General features: G+C 44.7%; 2 protein-coding genes across 2 annotated transcripts in view; one reads left to right on the forward strand and one right to left on the reverse strand.

The window, feature by feature from the left end:
• Positions 1–1,522: 1,522 nt before the first annotated feature.
• On the forward strand, positions 1,523–4,948 carry KLHL10 (kelch like family member 10). Its single transcript, XM_019473107.1, has 4 exons — positions 1,523–1,957; positions 2,567–3,184; positions 3,880–4,029; positions 4,577–4,948. The coding sequence occupies exons 1-4, from the start codon at positions 1,538–1,540 to the stop codon at positions 4,946–4,948; spliced, it is 1,560 nt and encodes a 519-aa protein (XP_019328652.1). The 5' UTR covers positions 1,523–1,537.
• Positions 4,949–5,148: 200 nt separating this feature from the next.
• Positions 5,149–11,121, reverse strand: part of KLHL11 (kelch like family member 11) — a 6,855-nt gene continuing 882 nt past the window's right edge. The window contains exons 2-5 of the mRNA XM_009283191.1: positions 10,883–11,106; positions 10,188–10,799; positions 7,529–7,556; positions 5,149–5,377 (exon numbers count right to left, since the gene is read on the reverse strand). Coding sequence (XP_009281466.1) covers positions 5,324–5,377; positions 7,529–7,556; positions 10,188–10,799; positions 10,883–11,106 — 918 coding nt within the window. The 3' untranslated portion in view covers positions 5,149–5,323. The remainder of the gene's footprint in view (positions 5,378–7,528; positions 7,557–10,187; positions 10,800–10,882; positions 11,107–11,121) is intronic.

Genomic DNA, 11,121 nt, shown 5'->3' on the forward strand with positions numbered 1-11,121 from the left:
TGTAGAGAGCGATAAGGTCTCCCCTGAGCCGCCTTTTCTCCAGGCTAAACAACCCCGGTTCCCTCAGCTGCTCCTCATAAGACTTGTGCTCTAGACCCTTCACCAGCTTCGTTGCCCTTCTTTGGACCCTCACAGAGGTGCTCCTTGGCACCCGTGTTACCTACAGACATGATGAAACACAGAGGAAAAGCAGTTGGCCATGAGTGAAGCCAGTGAGGAGTCAGGATGGGGCTCCCTGTCCTCCCCCTCTCCTCTCCTTGGCCCCGGGCAGCACCTTCCACCTCTCCAAATTAGCAGCAGATACGGCAGTGACAGAGTGTTTGTGGCTTCATCACTGACATTAGCTACCCTGTGTCTCAGCTTCCTCCTGTGTGAGCTGATACAAGGGCACTTCAGAAGCAGTTGGTGCCTATGTTTGGGGAGCTTTATACCCAGGCTAAATAATATTAAAAAGTTGCAGGGGAATCACAAGGCTGTTTTTGCTCAGAGCAGCCATCAACAGGGTGTAGGTACAGGGTCCAGCATAATCTGGGCTGTGGTTAAGCGAAGGCTGAGGGCAGCCATGGAGCGAGGGAGCCGGGAGGACCAGGACCCCATTGCCTGCGGAGGGGCCCACAGCCAGTCCCGGGTCTCCCCCGCGTCTGTGATCTCATTGTGGGGCATATTCCAGAACCACCAGACAGGGTTTGAGAGATGATGTTGGAGGGCAAGGACAAAGCCCTGTAGCACCTCAGAGAGAAGCACCTTCCACTGCCTCAGGCTTCAACATGGGCGATAGCTTGGCACCCACCGGGTATTCATCCTTACACATGGAGAGGAAGATGAGTGCTATGGCTTGCACCGTCTTCAATGAGCTTCGCCTGGAAGGGAAACTCTGTGATGTGATCATCAGCGTGGATGGTATTGAATTCAATGCTCACAAGAACATCCTCTGTAGCTGCAGTCACTATTTCAGGTCAGTGCTTGAAACAAGAGGGGATGGGGACAAACAGTATTTCCTAGTCTGTGTCACATTGTCTTAGTTTATCTCCAGCGCTTACATCAGCACTAAAACTCTCATCCAGCAGTTACCCAGTCTTGGTACCTGCCTGGACACCAGAATTAATCCACACCCTAGTATCTAACAGCAGCTCTGAAGTGGTGTCTGACGAACCCCAGATGCGGTGCAGGGCTGGGAGCGTAGCCAGCCTGGCTTATCCGCCATCGGGTGGGAGGTTTTCCTTCCCCACACACCATTATTCTCTGGTATTCTTGTTGAAGCAAGGTGGCAGCTTGCCCTGTTGCTTTCTGTCCACAGCCGGCGGCTGTGACTCCTTTTTAAAACAACCAGCTAGTAAAACATTAATTAATAAACTACACGGCCTCCCAGCATGGCTACTGCTAGTGCCCAAATTGGTGCCTGGGGAAGAAGGCACGGGGGATAATGGGGTCAGGGTTTAACGCAGCAAAGCTGCTTTGTTTTTTCAGGGCTTTGTTTACCAGCAGCTGGAACAACGCAGAGAAGATAGTGTATAAAATCCCTGGCACTTCACCTGAAATGATGAGGCTCATTATTGAGTACGCCTACACCAGGACAGTACCAGTCACGGCTGACAACGTTGAAAGTTTGCTAACCGCAGCAGACCAGTTCAATATCATGGGTGTCATCAGACTGTGCTGTGAGTTCTTAAAATCCCAGCTATGCTTGGAAAATTGCATCGGCATCTGCAGACTCACAGATTATTACCACTGCCCTGACCTGCGAGAAGCAGCCTATGTGTTCATCCTCCATCACTTCGAGGACATGACTAAGGTGTCTACAGAGTTTCTAGACCTCTCCGTCAACGAGCTAAAGCACATCATTGAGAAGGATGAGCTCAATGTGAAACAAGAAGATGCTGTGTTCGAGGCTATTGTGAAATGGATTGCTCACGACCCACAGAACAGGAGGCAGCACATTGCAGTCTTGCTGGGCAAGGTTGGTGCTGTCACGGCATGGGCCCGGGCGGCTCTGCAGGGCTGGGCACGGGGTAGCTAAGCCAGAGCTGCTTTGCTTTTCTTCTAAGACTGGAGGAAATTGCAGCCTCCTAACACCGCTCACAAAGAAGTGAGCTTTCAGACTGTTAGGCTAGTGCTATGCTGAGGCACAGGTCGAAAATCCTGCGCTGGGGTTGGGGCACATTTCCTCATGTTTAGAGCTTAAGTTTAACTGTTCCTCACATCCAGGAAGGGCCAAAGTTCACGTGGGATGACGTTATCTCTACATACACAAAGTTTATGAGCATTTGCCTAGACAAGCTATACTATGCAAATAGCAGCAGGTGTTAGGGCAGTTTCAGTCTGCGTACAGGAAAGCACCGTGCCAAAGCAGTGGCAGACTCCCTGCCATGAAATCGAATTATTTACCCTTGCACACTCCTTTCTGGACTAGCTAAAAACTACACATTTAATTCTCTGGTTCTCTAATAAGCTTTAGACAACACTGTAGCCTGAAAGCAAAGCCATCCAGCATTGGAGCTATCCACAAAGGATACCAAGGTGTAAAGCATCTGCATTAATATTCTAACCTCCTTTTTCCATTTTTCAGGTTCGACTGGCACTGATGCAAGCAGAATACTTCATGAACAACGTCAAAACGCACGATTATGTGAAGGACAACGACGAGTGCAAAGTTCTCATCATAAACGCGCTGACAGAAATGTACAACCTCAATATGCACGGCCCGTCTTACTCTGATTTCACCAACCCGCTCAGTCGGCCTCGCCTTCCCTATGCCATCTTGTTTGCTATCGGAGGCTGGAGCGGGGGGAGCCCAACCAACGCCATTGAAACATACGACGCCCGTGCAGACAAGTGGGTGAACGTCACATGTGAGCAAGAAAGCCCCCTTGCCTATCACGGCACTGCTTATTTAAAAGGCTTTGTCTATGTTATCGGAGGATTTGACAGCGTGGATTATTTCAACAGCGTCAAGCGGTTTGACCCACTTAAGAAAACATGGCAGCAGGTCGCACCCATGCATTCGCGGCGCTGCTACGTCAGCGTCGCCGTTCTCAACAACTTCATCTACGCCATGGGAGGGTTTGATGGATACACGCGCCTCAACACAGCAGAACGGTACGAGCCAGAGACGAACCAGTGGACACTGGTTGCCCCCATGCACGAGCAGAGAAGCGATGCTAGTGCGACCACACTGCATGAAAAGGTAAGCGGACCGTGAGATTACAGAAAGGAGTTAAGGTTGAAGCATGGTGAGCAGGACAAGGAACCAAACATCGGTGCACAGCATTACACAGTGAGCAAGTGCCTGTCCTTTCATATGGCACATATCAAGGTAGGGACTTTCACGGAGCTCAGCCAGTGATAAACACAGCTCCCACTCAGAGTTCGTCATCTAGATAAAAAAGAGGAGTTGTGGGAGCAGGGAAGGTAACAAATGCTCCCTTTAACGTGATGGATCATTTAAAATAAAGAGGAAGAATGTTCATGTAAACCTTATTCATCAAATCCGCGAGCTGCAGATATGAAGCTCTCTAAGAGGCAGCAACTGACTGGTGCGACGGAGACGCAGACAGGAGTGGCAAGACTCTTCCAGAGCTGCTTACCACCAATAGCCCACTTGCTGCCGGACAGTACTTTTCCTGGCCACAGGTCAAATACCATGCCTATCTGCTTCGTGCAGTTCAGGAAATAAAGGGTCTAAATCCTGCTGGCCTGAATAACTCACTGCGCTTTTATTACTTCAGACCCAGGATGACCATTCACATTAAAAACAAAACAAAACCAACCAACCCAACCAACCCCCCAAAAATCCAGCCACACCATTCATTTTCTCCTCAGTATGTTCTCCCACCAAGAGTCTAACTGCCCTGCTCACACTTTTTTTCCTCCTGTAAACAGGTGTATATATGTGGTGGGTTCAACGGAAATGAATGCTTGATCACAGCTGAAGTGTATGATGCCACAACAAATCAATGGACCTTTATAGCCCCAATGAGAAGCAGAAGAAGTGGAGTGGGTGTGATCGCGTATGGAAATGAAGTGTATGCGGTAAGGGAGAAGTGGTACCTCTGCTGTAACACCACCCAGCACTTGTAGTACTTATTTTTGCTAATCTGCATTTCCTAGACTTTCAGGCTGGCCATTGCTTTTAAGTGAGATTTAGGGAAGAAAGCCAGAGCCAGAATGGTTGATACGCCTCCTGAGAATATTATCACCTGCACACTTTTTGTTATGAAAAATGTGTGGACAATTTTTAAGCAACTGCAGCAAAGAAATTATTTTCTGCTGCTGCTAACAGCATTAGCAGCACAGAACACCTGCTTGGTCCTGTTTATCGTGTCCATGTACTGCATTTAAACTCTATGGAAGTATAACATCTGACAGTTGCACAAAATAACTTCTGGAAGCTCCAGAAAGAACAAGGGAGCAGTCTGCAACAAGCAAGCATTGTGTTTTGAGATCACATGCTCTCAGCAATGCTCAAACTGAAGTCAGTGAGGCAGGACCAGTTACCATCCTACTTGTGCGCGAAATGATTCGGCTGACAGTGGGTGAGGAAAGGCCTATTTCAACTCTGTACCTTTGGCATTCACAGGTAGGAGGATTTGATGGAGTCAACCGGCTTCGGAGCGTGGAAGCTTACAACCCTGTTGCCAACACATGGCGCACAGTCCACACCATGTTCAATCCTCGCAGCAACTTTGGCATCGAAGTGGTGGATGATCTTTTGTTTGTGGTTGGTGGCTTTAACGGTTTTACCACTACTTTCAACGTTGAGTGTTATGATGAAAACGCTAATGAGTGGTACGATGTTCACGACATGGGCATATACCGTAGTGCTCTGAGCTGCTGTGTGGTGCCAGGTCTATCTAACGTCGGGGAGTACGTTGCCAGACGAGACTGCTACGTGGACGACTCTTCAAAGGAAGTCAGGTTCACTTCTTCAACAAGTAGCCTGCCTGTATAAACAGCTCCACTTAGCTAATAAAGTCTTCTGAGCAGCAAGTGAATGTATTCACTTTCACTTATTCTAAAATAAAAACAATTGATACAGGCCAAATGAATAATTAGTATTTAAAACTTTCATTCTATGGCACCACAAAATGTGTGTATCGGCCACAGCCTACATAGCAACTTAAAAAATAAGAGGTACCACAGAATGCTAGAGAAATAAAAGGTTTATTTTCATTAATTCACTTATTACAATAAACTTTAGTACAGTGTATTTAAGGTAAAGAACATTACAGTAGGATTTGTTTCAAACAGCCTTATACACACATACTACTTTACCTTACTGGAAGTAAGTACAGGAGTGCTGCTTCCTCAAGCAATCTGTTGAAGTCTACATTAATATCGACAGGAGAGTACAGCTGCCATGATCCACAGTGACATGGACCTACGAGGAGTATCTGACTATTAATGGTCTTCAAACATCACGTTAGTTCCACACTTTACATTCATATTAGTAATAAGATTAGATCCTCAGGAGCACCTGTTTTATCTGCCTTCCGCTCAGGACTGTCAAATCAGAGATATGATTTATACCCTAACATAATGTGGACATAGCTGAAAATAAATCTAAGCCATAAACCACTTATTTTAAGCTTGCTTTTTTAAGACCATTGAATGTTACAACATACTATTACAAGGTTGTGTTAAAAATAACCTAAAAAGTTGCAATTCTTTGAGACTCAGTTTATCAGCAGCAATCAGTCTATTCCGTGACACACTAGTTGAGCCAATAGTTCTGATTCTAACATTTACTGTAATGAAGAAAAATTATATTGAAACAGTCTAGCAGAATGCTTGGCATAGTTATTCATAATGCATGCTAAAAAGTTGGCATGTTTTCTTCATTTCTGGAGTGGTATCCTACTATGTGCAAGAGAAAGTCTTATTAAAAATACATACAAACCCAGCGTACTAACAGAGTATTCAGGTAGTTATAAAATATTATGTACACATATGGCACCTAGAAATTACTACAATGACAGCCAAGTGCTAGGCAGGATGTGTCCTACTCCACTGATACTTTGAGCAGAAAGACAGGACATGACACATGCATTTTGTGGCATGTATTCAGTACAGGTATAGAGGTACGATTGTCGTAAGGAGGAGGAAAAACTCCACCTGATGTTCTTTTACATTAGGAAAGCCAGAAGCCAGCCTCCTAATACTCAGCTGAATACACACTAGGATCTTGCTGACATTTAACTAGCCACTATAAACACACTGAAAGAATTCCCAGGCTTTTGTTTGTAGGATCATTTTATAAACACCCAGCAAGCTACGGCAGTCAAGGGCCACAAGGAATTTGTTATGCGATTCACAGGTTAGTGGGCTAAATTACAGCCAGAGTCAATAACGCAATTCTTCTGAACACCTACATGTGATACATTGGATAGTTAGACTTGTCAGTTAAAACCCATGTGCAATGCAATTGGTCCACTTAAAGTCAAGGCTAAAAAAAACCCCAACTATTTAAAAATTCCACAGAACTGGCATAGCAAAAGTTAGAGCAAACCAGTGCTGTCCACAGTGCCCATCACTCACCATGCAAACGGAACATACGAAGATATAGTGCATCACATACAGAATCATGGCTGGCATTCACAAGTTAAGCTGTCCAGACACTAAGCTGTTTTGACATTGCCTTTGAGCGGAATGTCTTTAGTAAACTGTACAGCTTGTATGTCAGCCAGAAGTTCTCATGGTAAGTGCAACAGCAATTTTGCTTAGAAAAAGAAAGACCGCAAGAAGTTTGTTCTTGCATTTGATTTTGTTGCACGCTACCACACGTTAAACTATTTAGTTCATATTCCAACTGAAATAATAATCTTGGTATTTCTCCCTACAAATTGTCCAGATTTGTTGACAGACTACAAGAGGGCTTTGACAGAGCTGTGGTGGTCTGACATACTACCATCCTTCAACTGCTTGTTAAAAATTCCTACAGCAAAGTCAGTGGGATGGAGCATGTAAAATCTTCTCAGTTGCTTCTGTGCAAAGTCTGGTAAAGTATCTTAAAATCAGGTCCCACAAATTTAAGTTAAATCAATGGATTTAGTACTAAAGCTGTGAGGCATTTTCACACTTCTATTCACAAACCCTGCTGTAGGGGCAGTAATTCTTAAACTACTCCAGCCAAATCTGCAAGAGTTCATGGGCCAAACTCCACTGATTAACCCCTTGCTTAAAGGCCTGCATGAGCTGATTTGGTAACAGTCACTTCTGAACATCAGCCTTAAACCTGAACAAGCTTATCTATTTCCTCTCTTGCATTAGGCCAGCATCGTACAGTTTAATCTGCCCTTGCATAACAACCCAACAGGCAAATAAAATACAACACGGTTACCATAGATGAGTAAATTGAGACTAAACTGTTAAGATTTTCAAGGTTTGTTTTTTTTTTTTTTAAACAAGGCTAGATTACTCTATTACAAAAAGACAAGTTATTGATATCAAAAGTGGCAAGTGAACTGCAAAGTGGAGTGTTAAGGGATGTACACAGAGAAACCTTTACACACTATGTGGTTGAAAGACTTACCCAGTGTTTCAGATATGATCTAGGTTGCCTGTTGAATTGGAAAATGAGAAGTATCAGCTCAGAAAGCTAAACAATTAAAAAACAAAACAAAACAAAAAACCAAACTGTTTAGAAGTTCTTTTGCAAAGAAGTTGCCCACATCAAAACCACCAGCAAATCATCATATGAACCAAAGACAGTATACAGATTCTCCAATGTTTGTCTACACAAATTTTGGAACACCCTGGTTACTCCTCCCTTTCCCTTCCCTCAGATCCTGAGTTAGGTTGCATGTGAAAACCTGAAACATTCAAATGAAGGGAAGGATGGGGAAGAAAAGGAGGTAGGAAGGATGCACTGAATCCGCTAGTAACCTAAATCATCCTGGAGCTCTTTGGATCAGGGAGAAGGAGTGTTCAGTGGGACAGTTAACTGAGAGGCAGCGACACTCTAAAGGAAATATTCCACGTTCTGTTCCTTGGGAGCATAGCAGTAAGCAAACCAGAGCCAACCAGGGCACTGGTTTATGTAAAACCACCTCAAAATGCAAAAAGGTATTTAAATCATCTTAAATCTTACCGCCACAGTAAGTGAGGAAATTAAAATACTTAGAGACTATGAAAACTCAGCTATCTCACTTCAAGGGGAACGCCAAGTGCTGATTTGTTAAGGAGCACTGCAGCACAGCTACTGTAAGTTTCTCAGGAAAGTATACTGAAGGCAAAGGGTACCGATTGTCAAAGACAGGCTGGAAACGGGCTCGTGGGGGTTCTTCTAATCACTTTTTCACTAGAATTAAAACGTGTGCAACATTTGAGAAAGGATCTACAAGTAGCTCAGGTTTCAACTTACTACTGTGAAATAATCTCATTCTTACTAATCCACACTGATAGAAATGAATAGTCAATGTTGGTAGGTGGCTACTTCGCTGGTTTTCACCCCTTTTATCAGGCTGACTGTTGGCCCAAGTTTCTAATGAAGCTGTCAAAGACAAACTCAAAGCATCTTCAAATACACCTGAAAAAGAACCTACTGCCTCAAGTTCTCCGTTTTAGCAAGTGTCTTGTGTTCTACCAATCATCCATTTATAAACAAACTCTGCAACCTCTCTACAACATACAGATACAAAATATTTAATACACATAGAAACATCCTGAAGTAATTTTATAAAGAAAGATTGTGCTTTTGTTTTCATATATAACTATTGCACTTGCCTCCAACTTGGGAAAGCTAAGTACACTAACACCAATTATATGTGAAGTTTAGTCACTGAGAAGGAGAGAATCAAAGGAATGTCAATATATAAGTGCAAATAAAACAGGTGCTTTCAAGCACACACAAATGTAACCACTAAATTATTAAGATAGAGATCTTTGATTTTCAAAATAGAACTGTTAGAGACTAACTCTACAGAAATCCTTGAAAACAAAGATCTGAAGAGAGAAATAACAGACTTAATGTTCCCGGCTAGTTTTTCCCTGGGCACCATTAAGTAATACTGGTGGATTCACATAGTTTCACAATTCCCATCCATCCTCAATTTCTGAGCTTCTTAATTTTCAATACATAAAAGATGCTGGTTTTATGCATCAAATCCAATCAACACCCCCATGTCTTATAAAGACATATCAAGCCTAACAAAATGGTTTAGCACAGTATTTCCTAGATTCATCAGGAGAAGTGGTATTCCAAAAACTAGCACTCAATCTGTGAGCGTGGCATTCTCCGTAAGCTTAGGGAGTGTCGGTGTATTTCCTGCATCTGCCTTTCCTGCATTTGCCTTATTCTATCTTTTTGCCACATCAAATTTTGTGGCATAGGGTATCTTTGTGTTCCCTGCAAGCATCTGAAGGGAATTCTCACATGGCAGGCTGTTGCTCTGCAGCGAGGCTGAGGCATAGGAGGCAAAAGCATCCAGCGCTTTCTCTCAGCACAGTAACGATAGGCCTCTTTCCTGTATTGCTTGTCAATATCATCGCTGTTTTTCCACCCCCCAATGATAAAAACATCATCTTTATAATAACAAATAGCTGCTCCTTCAATGCTAAGAACCTCTGGGGGTAAGCTTTCAAGTATTTCATCCGAGGCCCTGCCAGAGATCTTTACCTTGGCTTCCTCATTATCTATAGGGTAACTCTTGGGGCAGCACGATGCCGTATGGTAAAAGTTTGTGTTAGCAACAGACATCTGAAAAGAGCAATAATTATCAATGAGTGGCAGAGACTCCACATCCTGCCACTGCCTTGTTTCAGCATCGTATCTGATAATAACTGCCCTCAATCCATCTTCGCTATCACTGTCAACTGGGGTACGAGCAGCAACATAAACAAACCGGTCTTCTACAGAAACAGCTTTGACATCACGAAGAATCTTTGGTGCTGACTCCAGGTTAAGCCATTTGTCTTGCTCGGGATTATAAATGGCCACATCTTTAAAGCCAGGACTGAAATTGCCATGTCCGCCAATACTGTACAAGTTTCCTTTAACTTCAGTAAGGCCAAAAGAATGCTTTCTGGTTATTAGATTTGAGACTTGCTCCCAAATATTTCTGTTTGGATTGTACCTTTCTACAGTCTTGGCAAACCCTGGTTCCATGGAGCCAGCCACATAAACATAAGATTCTGTCACAGCAACAGCATGCCCATCAAGATGATTATGTATGTGCGGTAAGTTTACCCACCTATCTTCATCGATGAAATACCCTACGCACTCACTCAAGTAATCTCCTCCCTCTGACACACCACCAATCACCATAATGACGTCCATGTTTTGTCCAAAACGCGGCAACAACGCTACAGGACAAGCGGAATGTTGTAGATTACCAGACTGCAAGTTCTCAGACCGCAAGGCGTGACTCTCCACGGCTTCAGACACTAATTTAACACAGGCCTCGTTGCTCGATACCAGCCTTTCAGATTTGACATGGCGAGTAAGGTAAGTGGGTTTCATCTGAGACAATCTAAGCAGTTTAAAGAGATCTTCAAAGTACCTCTCTCTTTCCTCAGGATTTTTCTGAACCCACTTCAAAACAGTCTCAAAGAGGATTTCTTCAGAGTCCACTGTGATCTCCGAGTCTGAGAGCCAGTCTCTGATGAGGTGAAAGGGCAAAGTGTAGAACTCCTCATCTTGGATAACTTTGTGGAAGTTTCTCCTGATCATATCCTGAGCTTTGAGGGCCAGCTGATTCAAGGAATACATGTGGGCTAAGCTGTGAACTGCAACGCAGTTGGAGAGATTGAGCTTCTTCTTCAGAAACTCCCCACAGAACTCTTTTAACCGGGTCAGTAGGAACCTGCAGAACAAACGAACAGGGGTGATGGTGCGGCCCGGTCGCCGCCGGCCCGGTCGCACCCCCCGGGCCCGGGCCCCGCTCACCTGTCGGCCATCTCCAGCACCTCGTGGACGTTGCCGGGGCTGACGCGGATGGTGCCGGTGTACATGAAGCCGACGACGGCCTCCACCGTGTCGGGGTCGGGGCCGCCCTCCGAGCTCCACTTCTGCAGCTCCACGCGGCCCGAGCGCGACTCCGCAAAGCCCCCCGAGAGCAGCGGCGTGAAGTACTCGGTGGCGGCGGCCAGGACGGAGCGGTGCGCCCGGTACTCGCGGGCCGCCCC

The sequence above is a fragment of the Aptenodytes forsteri genome, unplaced genomic scaffold, assembly GCF_000699145.1.
Source record: "Aptenodytes forsteri isolate BGI_AS27 unplaced genomic scaffold, ASM69914v1 Scaffold492, whole genome shotgun sequence".
In the NCBI taxonomy this organism is placed as follows: Eukaryota; Metazoa; Chordata; class Aves; order Sphenisciformes; family Spheniscidae; genus Aptenodytes; species Aptenodytes forsteri.